The sequence below is a fragment of the Peromyscus leucopus genome, chromosome 6 (genome assembly GCF_004664715.2).
Source record: "Peromyscus leucopus breed LL Stock chromosome 6, UCI_PerLeu_2.1, whole genome shotgun sequence".
In the NCBI taxonomy this organism is placed as follows: Eukaryota; Metazoa; Chordata; class Mammalia; order Rodentia; family Cricetidae; genus Peromyscus; species Peromyscus leucopus.
This window is the reverse complement of record NC_051068.1, coordinates 102759497-102777216: the sequence shown is the minus strand read 5'-3', so window position 1 is coordinate 102777216 and position 17720 is coordinate 102759497. Positions and strand designations below refer to the sequence as shown.

General features: G+C 44.8%; 2 protein-coding genes across 2 annotated transcripts in view; both read left to right on the top strand.

Moving 5' to 3' along the window:
- The first annotated feature begins 2762 nt into the window (after positions 1–2762).
- Positions 2763–8882, top strand: LOC119088260 (SWI/SNF-related matrix-associated actin-dependent regulator of chromatin subfamily E member 1-like). Its single transcript, XM_037207309.1, has 3 exons — positions 2763–2870; positions 4440–5009; positions 8717–8882. Exons 1-3 carry the CDS (start codon positions 2860–2862, stop codon positions 8880–8882), a joined length of 747 nt encoding a protein of 248 aa, XP_037063204.1. The 5' UTR covers positions 2763–2859.
- Positions 8883–9101: 219 nt separating this feature from the next.
- The window catches only part of Sec24b (SEC24 homolog B, COPII coat complex component), a 78778-nt gene continuing 70159 nt past the window's right edge, over positions 9102–17720 (top strand). The window contains exon 1 of the mRNA XM_037207091.1: positions 9102–9240. Coding sequence (XP_037062986.1) covers positions 9186–9240 — 55 coding nt within the window. The 5' untranslated portion in view covers positions 9102–9185. The remainder of the gene's footprint in view (positions 9241–17720) is intronic.

Sequence of the window (17720 nt, the reverse complement as noted above, 5' to 3'; positions counted from 1 at the left end):
CCACTAAGCCATCTCTCCAGCCCTTAGGTAACTCTTTCTAGCTAATATTTCTCACTTCACCCTACTCAAGAGTATCCTGGGTCGTAAAAGTGACAGCTGGTGCACCACAGGTGATATGAATGGATCTATTTGGATTCTTCTACATGAAGTCATTCAGCTGGACCAGCACCCTTCATTGAAGATGCTGTCTTTTTTTTTCCAGTGTGTATTTTTGGCTTCATTTTCAAAAATCAAGTGTCCATAGGTATTTGGATTTATGTCTGGGCCTTCACTACAATTCCACTTATCAATGTGTCTTGTTTTGTGCCAATACATGCTGTTTTTATTACCATAGGTCTGTGTAGTACAATTTGAGGTTGGGGATGATGATACCTACAGCAGTTCTTCTATTGTTTAGGATTGTGTTAGTGTCTTAGTTTGGATTACTATAGCTGTGATAAAATAGCATGACCAAAGCAACTTGGGCAGGAAAGGGTTTCTTTGGCTCACTTTCATATCACTGTTCATCAGTGAAGGAAGTCAGGACAGGAACTCAAGCAGGGCAGGACCCTAGATGTAGGAGCTGATGTAGAGGTCATGGAGGGGTACTGCTTAGTGGCTTGCTCCCCATGGCTTGCTAAACCTGCTTTCTTACAGAACTAATGATCACCAGCCCAGGGATGGCACTGCCTCCAATGGCCTGGGCCCTCCCCCTTCAACCATTAATTAAGAAAATGCCTTACAGGCTTGCCTGCAGCTCTGTCTTAGGAAGGCATTTCCTTAACTGATGTTTCCTCCTCTCAGATGATTTTAGCTTGTGTCAAGTTGACACCAAACTATCCAGCACCGTTAGCTATCCTGTATTTTTTTATATTTCCATTTGAAGCAGAAAATTCTCCTTTAATGTCTGAAGAACTGTGTTGGAATTTTGACAGGGATTGCATTGAATCTGTAGATTGCTTTTGGTAAGATTGTCATTTTTTACTGTTAATCCTACCAACCCATGAACATAGGAGATCTTTCGATCATTTTGATATCTTCTTCAATTTCTTTCTTTAGTGTCTTAAAGTTTTTAATCATACAAGTCTTTCACTTGCTTGGTTAGAGTTACTCCAAAATACCTTATAATATTTGAGACTATTATGAGAAGTGTTGTTTCTCTGATTTCTTTCTCAGTCCATTTGTCAATTGTCTATAGGAAGGCTGCTGATTATTGTGAGTTAATTTTTGTATCCAGCTACTTTGCTGAAAGTGTTTGTCAGCTGAAAGAGTTTCTGGGTAGAAATTTTAGGGTAATTTATGTATACTATCATATCATATGCAAATATCAATACTTTGGCTTATTCTTTTCCAATTTGCATCCCCTTGATCGCTACCAGTTGTCTGCTTGCTCTAGCTAAGACTTCAAGCACTATATTGAATAGGTATGGACATCCTTGTCTTGTTCCTGATTTTGGTGGAATTGCTTTGAGTTTCTCTCCATTTAAGTTGATGTTGGCTATGGGCTTGCTGTAATCTGCCTTTATTATGTTGAGGTATGTTCCTTGTATCCCTAATCTCTTCAGAACTTTTATCATGAAGGATGTTGGATTTTGTCAAAGGCCTTTTCTGTATCTAATGAAATGACCTTTTTTTTTTTTCCTTTCAGTTTGTTTAAATGGTGGATTACATTTATCAATTTACATATGCTGAGCCATCCCTACTACTCTGGGATGAAGCCTACTTGATCATGGTGGATGATCTTTTTGATGTATTCTTGGATTCAGTTTGCAAATATTTTATTGAGAGTTTTTGTATCTCTGTTCATAAGGGAAATTGGTCTGCAATTCTCTTTCTTTGTTGAGTCTTTATATGGTTTGATATCAGGGTATTTTCGACCTTGTAAAATGAATCGGGCAGTGTAATTTCTGTTTCTATTTTGTGGAATAATTTTGGGAGTATTAGCATTAACTCTTCTTTGGAAGTCTGGTAGAATTCTGTGATAAAAATATCTGGCCATGGCCCTGGGTGTTTTTTTTTTGTTTTTGTTTTTGTTTTTTTTTTTTGTTTTTTTTTGTTTTTTGTTTTTTTGGGGGGTTGGGTGACTTTTAATGAGTGCTTCTTTTTCAGTAGGGGTTATAGGTCTGTTTAAACCATTTGTCTGGTCTTGATTTAACATTGGTAGGTGGTATGTATCAAGAAAATTATCCATTTCTTTTAGATTTTCAAATTTGATGGAGACTAGGTTTTTAAAGTACGCTCTTATAATTCTTTGGATGTCCTCAGTGTCTGTTGTTATGTCCCCGTTTCATCTCTACTTTTGATAACTTGCATCTTCTCTTTTTACCTTTTTAGTTAATTTGGGCAAGGGATTGCCAACCTTATTGATTTTTCTCAAAGAATCAGCTCTTTGTTTTATTGATTCCTTGTGTTGTTGTTGTTTGCTTCTATTTTATTGATTTCAGCCCTGAGTTTGATTATTTTTGCCATCTGCTCCTTTGGGGTGTTATTTCTTCTTTTTGTTCTAGAGCTTTCAACTATGCTGTTAAGTTACTAATATGAGATCTCTCTGTCTTTTTTTTAAATGTAGGCATTTAGTGCTATGAACTTGCCTCTTAGAACTACCACCATGGTGCCCTATGAGTTTGGGTGTGTTGTGTTCATCTTCATTCAATTCTAGAGTCTTTCATTTCTTTCTTGATACATTTTTTTCATCCAGTAGAGAGTTGCTGAGTCTCCATGAGTTTGTAAGATTTCTGTCATGTCTGTTGTTGTTGATATTCAGCTTTTATCCCTGGTGATCAGACAGGATACGGGGTGCTGTTTCAGTGTTCTTGTATTTGTTAAGACTTGTTTTGTTTTGGAGTATGTGCTCACTTTTGGAGAAAGTTTTATGGGGTGATGAGAAGAAGGTACATTCTTTGTGTTTGGGTAAAATGTTCTGTAAATATCTGTTAGGTCCATTTGGTTTCTAATGTCAGTGAGAGCCAGCATTTCCCTGGTTAGTTTTTGTCTGGATGACCTGTCTGTTTCTAACAGTGGGATATTGAAATCTCCCAGTATCACTGTGTGAGGGCCATATGTTATTTAAGCTGTAGTAGTGTTTCTTTTATGAACTTGGGTGCCCTTGTGTTTGCTGCATAGATGTTAAGAATTGCAGTGTCCTCTTGGTGGATTTTTCCTTTGAGTATGTAGTGTCCTTTCCTGTCTCTTCTGATTAGTATTGGTTTAAAACTATTTTGTCAGATATTAAAATGGCTACGCAAGCTTGCTTCTTAGGTCCATTTGCTTGAATTATCTTTTTATCCTTTTTATTCTGAGGTGATGTTGATTCTTAATGTTTAAGGTATGTTTCTTGAATGCAGCAGAAGGATGGATCATGTTTCTGCTTCCATTCTGTTAGTCTATGTCATTTTATTGAGGAGTTAGGCTATCCATGTTGAAAGATATCAATGAGCAATGTTTGTTGATTCTTGTTATTTTGTTGTTGTGGTGGTGTGTATGTATGTATGTATGTATGTATGTGTGTGTGTGTGTGTGTGTGTGTTGTGTGTGTGTTGCATTTGTATGTGTGTGTTTCCCTTCTTTTGATTTGCTGGTCTTGGATTATTTACTTATTTGTTGTATTTTCTTTTCTTTTTCTTTTTCTTTTTTTTTTTTTTTTTTTTTTTTTTTTTTTTTTTTTTTTGGTTTTTCGAGACAGGGTTTCTCTGTGTAGCTTTGTGCCTTTTCTGGAACTCAATTGGTAGCCCAGGCTGGCCTCGAACTCACAGAGATCCACCTGGCTCTTCCTCCCGAGTGCTGGGATTAAAGGCGTGTGTCACCCCCACCCCCCACCCCCGGCTATTTGTTGTATTTTCCTAGGTGTGTTTAATATCTTTAGATTGGAGTTTTTCCCTGGCACCTTCTGTAGATAGATATTGCTCAAATTTGGTTTCATCAAGGAATGTCCTATTTTATTCATCTTTGTGATTGAAAGTTTTGCTGGGTATAGTTTTCTGAGCTGGCATCTGTGCTCTCTTAGAGACTGGAGCACATCTGTAGCACATCTGTCGAGCCCGGTCTGACTTTTTTTTTTTTTTTTTTTTTTTTTTTTTCGAGACAGGTTTCTCTGTGTAGCTTTGCGCTTTCTGGACTCATGGTAGCCAGGCTGCCTTGACTCACAGAGATCCGCCTGGCTCTGCTCCGAGTGCTGATTAGCGTGCGCCACCGCCCGGCTTCGGTCTGACTTTTAGAGTCTCCATTAAGAAGTCAGATGTTATTCTAGTAGTTTTTTCCCTTGCAGCTTTTAATAGTCTTTCTTTGTTCTGTATGCTTAGCATTTTGCTTATTATGTGCCAAAGACTTTTTTTTTTTCCTGTCCAATCTATTTGGTGTTCTGTATGCTTAGGTTAGGGAAATTTTCTTCTATGATTTTGTTGAAAATATTTTCTGTGTCTTTGACCTGGGTTTCTTCTTCTTCTTCTGTGCCTGCAAGGTAGATTTGCTCTGGGTCAGATCAAAGGACAACTTAAGATGTCTACTCCATCCTGTACTCATGATGATGATGACTTTTCAATGGAACATACAACCACCGCCTGTTTCCCGAGAAACCGCAGCCTCATCAGTGAGATCTTCAGCAAGAGTGTGGTATCTGATGGGCAGTGGGTTCTCACAAAGGATAAAATGCAGGTCCTCACACAACATGTCCAGTTTTTAGTGGCTCATCAGCGAAAACTAGAAGCCGAACTTCTTCAGCTAGAGGAACAACACCAGGAGAAGAAGAGGAAGTTCCTGGAAAGCACAGATTCCTTTAACAAAGAACTTAAAAGCTTATGTGGTCTGAAGGTGGAAGTGGACATGGAGAAAATTGCAACTGAAATGGCACAGGAGGAGGAACAGGCCTGCAAAAGGCAGGGGGAGAGGGAGAAGGAGGCAGTGGAGCAAGCCGAGCACAGTCAGGGCGGCATCGCCCCTGAGGAAGAGCAAGTGGCAAACAAAAAAAGGAGAAAGGAGTCGCCATCTGCTTGCTGCCAGAAGATGCAAGATGTAGAAGTACCTGGAAGCCACAGGCACGTGACAACTTATAGATTAATAGAAATGGGTTAAGTTACAAGAGCTAGCTAGCAAGAAGCCTACCATAGGCCATGCAATTGGTAATTAATATTAAGCCTCTGAATGATTATTTTATAAGTGGCTAAGGGACCTCGGGGGTGGGGGGTGGGCAGGGCCAGAGAAAACTTCCGGCTACATTCCTCTATTCCAGTTATTTTTAGGTTTGGTCTTTTTTTGGTTTTTTGAGACAGGGTTTCTCTGTAGCTTTGAAGCCTGTCCTGGACTAGCTCTGTAGCCCAGTCTGGCCTCGAACTCACAGAGATCCACCTGCCTCTGCCTTCCGAGTGCTGGGATTACAGGCGTGTGCCACCACCGCCCAGCAAGGTTTGGTCTTTCCATATCTTTTTTCTTTCTTTTTCTTTTCTTTTTTTTTTTTGGTTTTTCAAGACAGGGTTTCTCTGTGTAGCTTTGTGCCTTTCCTGGATCTTGCTCTGTAGACCAGGCTGGCCTGGAACTCACAGAGAGCCACCTGCCTCTGCCTCCCGAGTGCTGGGATTAAAGGCGTGCGCCACCACCGCCCGGCTTAAGGTCTTTTTCTTGTGCTTCAGCTACCCGTTGCAATTCTTGGGGCCTGCTGTGGCAGGGTTGCTGGGCTCTAGTGGAGACATACTGTTCTGTCTGTTATTGATTGGGTTTTTACACTGGCATCTAGGCATCTGCGTTTGGGATGATTGTAATCCTAGGTGCTGGTCTTGTCTTTAATGGTTGGGTGTTTTGTTCCTTGGTTTCTGTTGCCCTCTGGTTCGTAGGGGGATTTGGTGGCTGTGTATTGCCTATTGGGGAATTCTTTTGGGATTCTTCTAGGTGTGGCCACTAGGGGTTCTGGGTTAAATGTATGTTATAAGGAACCAACATCTAGGAATGGAAATGGGCTTAGTGGGTGGCTAAGGCGATCCACGGGAGGGTTTTCCACCAGGATTTACTTAGTCCCCTGGGAATGGGGTAAGAGTGAGCAAACTGAGAGAGCAGCCACACAGGGAGTCTGCTACCTGACCATGAGACCAGGGGACTGGGTTTGGAGGGGAGGAGGAAGAGCAAAGGTCTGAAGCTTGCCTACCTGATTCCCTGGCCTACTTGCCTCTCTGGCAGACTTGACTGGCAGGTTCCCAAGGAATGTCTGCTTGGAGTTGGGGGCTGGGGTAACAGGATGTGTGCAGAGGAAGGTAAGAGATGATCTGCTTGATCTGCTGGAGATGGGGGCAGTGAGAAAGCGGAGGCCGCAACAGGGGTCTGCTACAGAGTTAGGGCGTGAGATGGGGGTGAGTGGATTGGGTGAGAGGAGAGGAGAGGTAAAGATCTGCAGTTAGGCTATCTGCTTCCCTTGCTAGAGTGTCTCTCTCTCTCTCTCTCTCTCTCTCTCTCTCTCTCTCTCTCTCATATCCATTCGGGGATCCAACTGAGGTCCTCAAACTTTAGGACATCATAATTAGTGCAGCTTTCTGAGGAGCAATGTAAACTAACCCAGGATTGCTCGCAGTGAATTGGATGTCGTCCTAAAGGGAAACAGGCTTTCTCTCTGGCTCCGCTAATTACAGGTTCATGATTTTTTTTCCTCTCAAGAGTTTAGGGAACTCTATTAAGCTCCTACCTGGGGTCCCTATACCAAAAGACCAAAGAATAAAAACTTTAAAAAAATTTTACATAACACTGAGGCTTTCATAAAGAATTGGAAATTTGAAGAAAGGGTTAAATGTGTTTAAAGCTGGGTTTGAGGACAAACAAAAGGCCATGGGAAAACATGAGACTATGGTTCCTTCAAAGCGTCCAAGAATTCCTTTCTTCATGGCTGAGGATGCTACTCTCCCAAAGGTACATGCAGATGCAGTCTTTCTAATCTGCTTCAGGGGAAGGTTGGAGAATTCTTCCTACATCAATCATTTCTTTAATTCCTCACGCTCAAAATCCTTGATATGCCCAAGGGTCACTAATACACACTATTTGGTTCAGCAAGTCCTGAATGTGTCATATACTGCTAGGAGAGTACCACGGTGAGTGAATGAATACCTGGGGCTACAGACTAGGGAAAGCTGTGAACAGTGGTCCTGAGGCAGGCGGATCCACAGCCAGCCTGGGGCTACATAGGGAAACTTTGTCTCAAAAACAAAACAAATAAACAACAATCCCTCCCCCAACAACCTATGTAAACTGATAACATGACCACTCCATGGTATAATTAAGGTGAATGTTTTTATTGTAGATATGGGAATAGAGGAGAGAGAGAGGAGAGAGAGGGGGAGAGATACGAGAGAGATATTGAGAACATAGCAAGAATAGCAGGATTATAAGGAGATCGCATGAACTTTGAATGAGTAATAGGTACCTATGGTACTGAGGGAGGCTGGAGGCCGATGCGGGTTTCGATATGCTAAGAGGCACCCAGGTAGCCATATCCCTTCTGCCAGAGTGAAGGGAAATATTTTTGATAGAGGAGAACCAGTTCCACAACTTCCAGAGCCATAGTGGCTTTTATCGAACTGCCAGAGGTCCTCCTGTGTCCTGGCTGAGCTCATTTGTGGATGTTTGGAGTTTAGGGAATTGGAGTTCCCTTTGGGACCTGACACAAGCCACAAACAAAAGTAAGTCATAAATATGATTTATGGAGATCTATGAAAATGTAGTGTGTCCGTCTTTGAGGAAGAGACAGCATCACTCTTCATTTCCTATTCATTTATGTGATTAAAATGAGCTTATATCAAGAACACACTCCAGAGATAGAAAGGCAATTGCCCATCATTCCCTTAATCACATAGCCTCAGCCTTATTCCAAATTGAAAGACTCCTGGTGAGTGGGGGGCTTGAACTGTGGGACTTCCTTGATGAAGTGGGGGTGTGGTCTCTAGCTCTTGAGGATTGGGTTTCTGTGAAGAAACTGAAAGTCACCACGAAATACATGAATATAGAGCATCATGTAGTTGGAAATCTCAGAACCCCAAGGTGTGATTCCATCTACTAAAAGTCTATTTATTTGTGGTATGGTGCCATAGAGCACCCGTCATCCATTCATGGAAACGACTAACAGAAGGCTTTGTGTCGTTCTAGAACTACGAAGCTTTAACGTTTGCATAACCTTCCGGTAAAAAGGATTCCACCGCCGCTCCAGAAATGTCATCTTACGAGAGATCTCATTCAGAATCCAAACGTTTCTGAGCAGTTGCGCTCCCACTGCAGTGTGATGGTGGCCTGCTTGGGACCAAGAAGCCAAAACGACTTGGATAATGCACTCCTGCCTGCCAGTCAGCACGCTGGGTGGACCTGGTAGACTCATGCAAACATTTCACCGACTTGGTCAAAGCACGCTGACCTCCGACTTCTGGATGCTCCAGCTTTTCCAAACACTAATGGGCGGAGCCAACCCGGGGTGTGTGTGTGTGGGGGGCGCGGGAACGACGAGTAAAGTTTGTCTTTCCTTATACTTGGCTTTTGCCTTCCTCTTCCCCTAGCTATTGAAAGCCACTGGTTAAAGTTTTGAACACTACCATTTTACTCTGTCGTAGAAAAATGTTTTCTCTCTGCCTGGGAATTCCACATGGCCAATAAACATTAGGCTAGATCGAGCTGTTTCATTTGGGATTGGGGAGTGTGTGTGTGTGTGGGGGGGATGTTGCAAGAATAAACAGCAAATCTAAAAGCCAGGCTCTCTTGTCTTCCTTCTTCGTCGAGGAAGGGTCCGTGGGTGGGCTGGGACAGCGCGGCCCAGGGCTCCGGACCTCCCTCCCGGCTGCAGCTTCGCCCCGTCCTCCAGCCCTGCAGGGCGCAGGCTCCGTGCAGGTAGCGGCGGCCTCGAGGCCCGCGCCTTCCCCTCCGCCGGCGGCGGCGGCGGCGCAGCCTAGTGGCCGGCGCGGGGCGGTGGTCGCCTAGCTCCGGCCTGGCCTGCAGGGGGCGCTGGCGCGGGAGGGCCGGGCCGGGGTCCGCGCGCGTGCGGCGGCGGCGGCGCGGCAGAGCGTGGGTGCCCGGGGCCGCGGTCCTGGGTGACTCGGCCTTGTGACGCGGGCGCGTTCCTTCCTCTTCCTCTCCCTCCGCGGCCCCGCCTTCCTTCCCTCCCTCCGCCCATCTCCCGCCGCGGAGCCGCCGCCGTCAGCCGCCGCCGTCATGTCGGCCCCGCCGGGTCCCCTCACCCGGCTGCCGGTGCCCGGATGCCGCCCAAGCTCGGCGGAGCAGCCTCTGGCCTGGCGCCGCCGCAGCAGAACGGTGAGGCGGGCGGGAGGCCGGGGTGCGGCGCGGGCCTAGGCGGGCGGGCGGGCGGCCTGCGCGGTGGCTCGGGGCGGGCCGGGCCGGGCCGGGCCGGGAGGCCGCGATGGGGCCCCGAGGCCGCGGTGGAGCCGGGAGGCCGCGAGGAGGCGAGGGGAGCGGCCGAGGGGATGGCAGGGCGGGGCTGCCAGCCTTCTGCGACCCAGGCCGGCCACCCCGTGCGGACGGAGGCCGGCGTGTCGGGGTCGGCGCGCCCGGCTCCACCGTCCCCTCGGAGCAGGGCGCCGGCCGGTTGCCCGGGGCGACCCCTTTCGGCGCCGAGGGCTCCCTAGAAGCCGGGGGCGGCAGAGTGCGTGGTCCACGGAGGGCTTAAGGTGCAGCCTCGGGACCTGGTGGGTCGCATCCTTCCGGCCTCGGGGACGTCGCTTTGATTTTTAAGGCCCAGCGAGGGAGCACGCCGCCTAGAAGGGAACTTAGTTTGCGCTCAAGTTTGTAGACAAAAGGGTGTAAATAGGATGTAACTGTAACCCCGACCCACCTCGGCCTCGGGATCTGTTGTGGTTGGCCGCCGCGGTTGCTGCTCAAGCGTTTGAGTTTGCTTATAGTGTTGGGGGGGGGGGGAGCAGGTGTCAAAAGGATCTAAAGGAACATTCCCGGGTCCTACTTTGAGATGTAGAAAAACGTGCCAGAGTTGTTTGGCCCTTTTTGAGGCAAGGCCTGCATAGGGCAGCACGAATGTGGCATTCATACTGAGGTCATAGGCTCTGAGCATGCAGGAGTTTCTGCTGAGAAATGATCTTACCCTAGCATGCCTATCCCCCTACCCTAGAGATCTGGAATGTTCCTAGACAGTACTGGGGGAGGGGCGCTCTTTAGCGACTTGACTGTGTGTTTGATGAGACCCTCCCAAAGTAATTAAGGCTAAGAAAATGCGTCCTTCCAGCGTAAAAGAACAAAAACATCCTAGTACTCATCAAACCATTGACCTAGTTTTTTTCAATGTGCTAATCAAAATTTACTAGGCATTATCATCTTTTTAACTAACACCCAGAGTTTTGAAAATGGATAATGCCTTTCAAAACACCGGAGAATCAGGTGGGATTTTTATTTATAATTTTAAAAAAATGATGGTTTAGTGTTAAGATCCCTAGGTCGGCCTTATTTGTCAACATTTTGTGCTCCTTTTAGTCATTGTTTAGTATAAACAGCTTTTGAAGGTGAACAGTGTCATTGATGGTATCACACTTGCCCTTAACGTAAGTGAAAACATAATTTATGAGCAGTTTTAAATAACACACTTGGCTAATTTTGTGTGCGTGTGTATAAACGAATGTGCCTCTGCTTGCACATGGAGGTCAGAGGACAACTTCTGAGAGTTGGTTCTTTCTGCCATGTGGGTTTTGGAAATCCAACTCAGGTAGGCTTCTTTGTAAATACTAACTAGGCTTTTGTGGTTTGGTTTTTTTTTTTCTTACAGAGTTGCGCCTTTCCTGGAACTCACTCAGTCCAAGCTGGCCTTGAACTCATAGAGATCCGCCTTTCTCTACCTCCCGAGTGCTGGGATTAAAGGCGTGTGCCACTACCACCCAGCTTTTTTTTTTTTTCCTAAACACATCTTTGTGTGTTAAACAACCAGAACATCCTAATTTAGAAATAGGTCCCAGGTTAGAATATCATAAACCCATGTTTAACAGATTCAAGAATGGTGTTCTTGATTTTCAAGTGGCATATTTTATTTTAGCCTTAATAAGTTTTGTACAACTCAAAGATGCCAGGATATTCACTTAGCCAAATGGATGTTCGATTTGTAGGAACAAATCCATATTTTGAAACCCAATGTAAATGATGCTTGATTTCTTTTTATGCTTAATCTTTTCAAATAAAGTTTTAACAGTCATTTAGCATCTGTTGCTTGGCTACCAGATGGGTATTCAAAGTTAGAGTAGTAGATGAAACAGAATCCCTCCTCCTCCCCTGAATTGTATTCAAATTGTTCTGGCTGGTCTTGAGTGATTTGGTGGGGAAGGGAAGGGAAGGGCTGTCTCTAGGAAGAGGTTGCATCATGAACAAATCTGGAACCGTGCACTGAGCAAGTGCAGGCCCTGTGTAGAAACTGAAAGCGGTGGAGAAGAGCAAAGGGATCTGGGTGGAAGGGGAAGCTGGAAGGAGTGGGTGGAAGAGACCAGGTTACAGAAAAGACTTAAAATGTCATACTAAAGCTGTTGGAAACAAAGAACTAGAGTTAGGTTTGGTTTGGTTTTGTGGAAGGGATTAACTTGAGCATAGAGATGAGAGGATCAAATCTGATTTTGTTTTGTTTCTCAGTTTTAGAGAAAATAATCATGAAGATTAAGCGGTAATTTCAGTTTTTGTTGAGTACAGAAACTACTTTTCTTTTTGCTATATCCCTGGAATTCCAAACATGGTAATAATAATATAAAAGAAGTAGATTAGAAGCATGAACGTAAAATGCCATGGAAAAGCAAACCAGTGACAAGAAAACCCTAAGAGGCAGAATGAGATCACGCCCTTCATAACCTTGGTGTACTGTGAGCTGAATCCGGTCCTGTCCCACGGAGCTAAAACCCTTGGAATTCTGAGAGTGATAGGACTACTGTCCTTTTGTTACTCATAATGATCATCCTCTCTGCACCCAATTTTATACTGGTGTGATTAAGTGACAAGATGGGGCTCTTGGATAGCCTCAGGATGGGACTGGAAACCAGAGGATTTAACCTTTCATTCCTCTATACTCTAGATTTTGACTTCAGGATGAACTAACCAGAGATTTAATTCATTCCTGCTAGTACATCTGGGAAGAGAAAGTCTGGTGTGACCCGTTCCCCGACAGACCTTGCCTCTATGCATCCCCCTTGAGGCATGGCTGTTAAATTTTTTCTTTTGCTTTGTTAGAGATGGAATTCAGGTTATATTCCTTTGAAATGCCATGCTTTGTTTGCTTGTTTTTGCTTGAGTGGGGTCTTTTGTAGCTGAGGATGACCTTGAACTCGTGATCTTTTTGCCTCAGCCTCCCACTGCTTGCTGGTCCTCTGACTTGCAGCTTCAGGTTGTGGGGCGTGTCACCACGCCTCCCTGTAGTATCTTACAGTAAACCAGTGACGGTATTTTCAGGGGACAGGTCCTAGGAAATGATGACATGTCATCACTTCAAGGAAAGTTGTGACAACCCACTCCTTGTGATTGGCCTCTCAGATGGGGACAGTGCAGTGGGACTGAGCCCTGCCTGTGGCATCTGACTCAACTTCAGGTAGGAATTGTCAGAATTGGTGTAGATGCTGGCCACTGGAGAGAGTCATCTGTGCAGTGCCAGTTCTTTGTCTTTCACGGGAAGCATCATTTGAGGGCTGGAGAGCTGGCTTAGCAGCTAAGAGCACTGGCTGCTCTTCTGCAAGATGGGCTTTCATTCTCAGCACCAGCGTGCTGGCTCACAACTGTCTGTAGTTCAAGTTCCAGGGGTTCCCGTGCCTTCTTTTGGCTTCTAGGGGTACCAGATTTACACGTGATGCACACATGTGTTGCACAGACATACTTGTAGACAAAAAAACCCATTCGAATAAAATAATTTAAAAAAGAAAAAGAAAAAGCAAGTGTTTGAAAGACAGATTTGGCTCTCCATAAAATGCTAAGATGGATATGGCAGTCTAGTTGGTTCTGGAGCCCAGTCTGGAATGTTGCTGTTGAAATCAAGATCCAGGGAGGGGAGGCAGTGCCTGGGGAAGATTGGTGAGAGAGGCAGTTTATCTTTTGTTCATCGCTGTGTATTTAGTGCCACAAACAGCCGGGCAGTGGTGGTGCTCACCTTTATCCCAGCATGCAGGAGGCGGAGGCAGGTGGATCTCTGTTAGTGCAAGGCCAACCTGGTCTACAGAGTGAGTTCCAGGATAGGCTCCAAAGCTACACAGAGAAACCCTGTCTCCAAAACAAAAAAAAAAAAAAAAAAAAAAAAAAAACAGCGCTGGGCAAGTTACAGGTGTTCACTAAAGATTGTTGAATGAGGCCAATTAGTCTTCAGATTCTTAGTTTGATGCTCTATTAACAGACTCTATTAAGTTGCCACACTGGTCTTGAACTTCTGATCGTCCTGCCTCCATTCCCAAATGCTGAGATGCAGGCATATGCCGTCAGACAGACACTTCTCTTACTGCTTTCTATAAACGTTGACACCGAAAAGCAGAGCAGAGGTAGAAACTGGAGTATTGTCGCTTTGACTGTTTCTAAGGCTGACGGCTAGGCCCTACTTACTTGAAGATAGCATGATGTCCTTGCGTCTGTGAACAGAAAAGTTCACCTTGGAGCTACTTTTCTCCAGATTTTCATTCGGAGTAATACGTGGATTTATAGACTTATTTGTATTTCCATATAAAGTATTCATTGAATATTTTTTAGTTTTAACTCTCTTTTCCCCTCCCTCTTTGGGAGACAGGATCTTCCTGTGTAGACCAGGTTGGCCTTGAACTCTCAGAGATCCTCCTGCCTCTGCCTCCCAAGTGCTGGGATTAAAGGTGTGCGCCACCATGTCCAGCTTAACTTTGCTTTTTGATACTTCTTCCAAAGCTGAGTCATGAAACATAGGTCTGCTGAGTGAAATGGTAGCCGGATAATGGTATAACTGCTAAGTTGTTCCCACTCACTTGACTTGAAAGATTTAAGGGCGTACCGCTTCCTTTCCCCAAATGATAGCTCTCATGGCTTTTTTTTTTTGTTTTTTGTTTTTTTGTTTTTTTTGTTTTTTTTGTTTTCCGAGACAGGGTTTCTCTGTGTAGCTTTGGAGCCTGTCCTGAATCTCACTTTGTAGACTAGGCTGGACTTAACTCATGAAGATTTGCCTGGCTCTGCCTCCCGAGTGCTGGGATTAAAGGCGTGCGCCACCACTGCCTGGCGGCTTACTGTTTTTATTGTCAATGATGGGAGTTGAAGCGCACAGACTGTTGACTCGGGGATACTTTGTGATTGTGGTCTCCTTACCTTTGAGAGCATATGCAGAATTAATTCAGAATGATGGAGATATCTCCAGCCCGAGGAGCTGAGTTTCTTCTGATCAGCAGAGCACATTTCCACTCACATCTTTCGGCACCTAGATGGTAGGTCCTCAGGAGAGCACTTCTCTCTCTGGCCTTCATGGAAATTGTGAATATGGAATTTCTTTCCTTCTAGGCTGCTGACTAGCAGTTTCGACGGCCTTAAAGTCTTTGCTCTATATATACACAGACACCTCTCTGTCTGTAATAATAATAATCTAACAAGTAATTGTTACTATAATGTATGGTTTTAATTATTTGCTGTGCCTTTCACACATACTTCTCAGGTTTCTGAATTTATAGATAATACATTTTTTTTTTTTTTGGGTGAAACCTCATTCATTGTCTTAACAATATTTCAGCTGACTTCCACTTTTCAAATAACTTTTCTTTTTTAAAAGATTTGTTTTTATCTTTTACTGTGTGTGTGTGTGTGTGTAGGCAGATGCTCAGGCTCTCCCTGGAGCTGGAGTTACAGGTTGTGAGTCTCCTGACATGGGTAGGTGTTGGAAACCACTTCAGGTCCTCTGGAACAGAACTTAACTGCTCTTTACCGAGCCGTCCCTCCTGCCCCAGCTTCCATCTGCTGGATGGGAAGGACACTGAAGTGGAACAGTCCTGAATGGACTTTTCTAGAAGTGGGGCATGTTCATAGTCAGCATGATGGAGATAGAGTACTATCATCCTGGAGAAGGCTCTGTGTGCAGTAGGGTCGGCGCCACGGGCTTGCCCAGAAGGTGTGTGATCGCAGACTTTGAGTCAGTCCAAGCTTTATGGAGAAAACTCCTTAACACCTTTGAGCTTCAGAGTATAGTGCTATCTATTGGTCTTGTAGAGGCTTTGAGAGCCTACAATTTCGATTAAATGAGGTACTATTTTCGCAACATCTGGCCTTGGTAGGGAATAAGCAATGAGAAGCCCCTTTTATTCTACCTCCTTCCTTCCTCCCTCCCTCTGTCTCTTTCCCTCCTTCCCCCTTTCTTTTCTTTCTTTTCTCTTTCTTTCCTTTTTTTTTGTGGGGGCGGGGTGGTTGAGACAGGATTTCTGTGTAATAGTCCTGGTTGTCCTGGAACTCACTCTGTAGCCCAGGCTGGCCTCAGAGATCCACCTGGCTCTGCCTCCTGAGTGCTGGATTAAAGATGTGCGCCACCACTGCCCGGCTTATTCTCTTTTCTTTGGAACACCAGGTTATAAATGTTTTGAATGGCAAACTGTGATTTCATTATATTCCTTCCCAGTAGCAGCAGGTACTGAGCTAGATTAAGTGAACTGGCCCTCATACTTCATTCTTCTTTAGAATATTCTGGAAGCCACTAACAACTTGACTCCCCTTATTGTGTTGACGTTTGGGATTTAGCCCGTTTTGATCACTTACTTTATTCTGCCTTCCACCCATCCTTCTTTTTTACATCCACTCCTGGAACATTTCTGCCACCAGACCATCTCTAGCCAGCCAGCTTGCCAGAAGGTGAGTTAGGATTATGTCCCCAAAGCACCTGAAGCAGTCATGAGAAGAACATGTTCAGGTAGAGAGAAGTCACGGCCTGCCTAGCCAGTGGCCAGCTCATAACTTGTAATGGGGAAAGTTGAAGAGAAGGGTTAATGGTGCTTCAGCTGCATCTGGAATGATGAACAAGCCAGGCAAGTTGGCACATGCCCGTACACCCAACACTCAGGAGGATTTCTGAAAGTTTGAGGCCAGCCTGGTATAAATAGTGCATTTCAGACCAGCCAGAGATACATAGTGAGGTAGTGTCTTGAAAAAGTAAAAAATAAATAACCAGCTGAATAAAAAATTATGGCTAGACTTTTGGATGTTCAGGTGAGGTTGTGAGCTGAGGCCTGGTGTTGTGGTGCATGCCTTTTAATCCTGGCACTCGGCACTCCTGTGAGTTCAAGGCCAGCCTAGTTTGCATAACAAATTACAGGACAGCTGTGGCTACATAGAGAGGCCCTGTCTCAAACCAAGTGTGATCTGGCATGATAGACCTGTAGGAGTTCTTACTGGAGAGAGACAAGATCAGTCAGAATGGCAGAGAAGGGAATTAATTAACATTAACAGGGTAGTGTGCTCTGACGATGGAATCACACTAGGAGCCTCCTAAAGGAGCCAGCCCTGGACCTCAGCTTTAGCCTAGTAAAACCCTTCCAGAGCTGCAGGAGACATTCTTGAGGTTTCATGTTTTTCCCTTTAAGTATCTTGTTGACAATCTGTGATAAGTGCCAGATACAGAAATACTTGATGATAACTTAGAGTTCATGATTTTCAAAATCTTGATTTCCCAGTCAGTCATGAGGCTTGGAAAAAGGCAACCCAGCCTTTGTACTTGGAGATTTTAAAGTAGGCCTGTCCATGTGAAAAGGAAGGTGGGCAGTTTCTAGAAATTGGAAAGGGCAAAGGATTCTCTCCCGAGATTCGGATATTGTGGAAGCAACATTAAGCTGCATTCGCTCAGTGTCAGGGAATGTTTTTCTTCAGGAAGAGCTGGGCTGAGATCTGGAGAATGGTTAAGAAATAGTCAGGTGGAAGATTCTTGGTAGAGATAAGTTGTCCAAAGATTCAGAGGTTTGGAAGCATGGCTTGAAAAACAGTGATGGTGGTAAGGATGTGTGTGGAGCGATGCTCTCAGCTTGTTGTGTGGTAAGGATGTGTGTGGAGTGATGCTCTCAGCTGTTGTTTGCAGCTGTTTGGTGCATCCGTTTATATTGGCATTCTAGAAAGCTTTTTTTTTTGCATGTATACAGAAGTTCAGTTTCAGACAGTGGCACACTACCCTGCTTCAGAAGCCTTTACCAAGTAAAAGTTGTGCCCATCAGCCTCTGGGCCTCCGGGGTCAGGCTCACTTGTGCTGTGACTTTTTGTGTGTGACAAGTTGTACATCTTCCCCCAGACCCAGCGTTTACTTGCTTTGACTTCATAGCAGCAGGTGTCCTTCACTGTAGCAAGCTCAGCTTTGGTTCTTGAACTTGGGGTGTAAAGGAGTTGGCAGTATCCTGGTGTGCTTAGGCTTGCCAGTTTGACGACAGCAAGGTGAGCTGTGACACAGGAGTCAGGTCAGGAGGGGTCTCCGACTCTATTTTTATAATAAATTGCCACAAAATTCTGAATTTATTATTTGCTAAAATCAGAATGTCTCTGTGAGACACATTCGTTCCTTCCATAGCCCTAGAGAGAATCTTTGCCCTTTCCAGCTTTTAAAGGCTGCCCACATTCCTTGGCTCATGGCCCATTTTCTCTGTATTTAGAACCAGCCATAGAGTATTTCCCTGAAGACTCTAGCCAGGCCTCTAATTCTCTGGATAGTTAAGGATAATAGACCTATTTTAATAGATGTCATCTGATTAATACCTTAATGCCATTTACACTCTTAATTCTCCTCTGCCATGCAGCCCCACATAGTCACAGGTTAGGACATGGAGATATGTCTCACTGACCATAGT

Bases quoted from the DNA above. Each gene is read 5' to 3' on its own strand.
- LOC119088260 (XM_037207309.1), top strand. The intron at 5,010-8,716 runs GCACGTGACAAC...TCGTCGAGGAAG, and splicing joins GAAGTACCTGGAAGCCACAG to GGTCCGTGGGTGGGCTGGGA.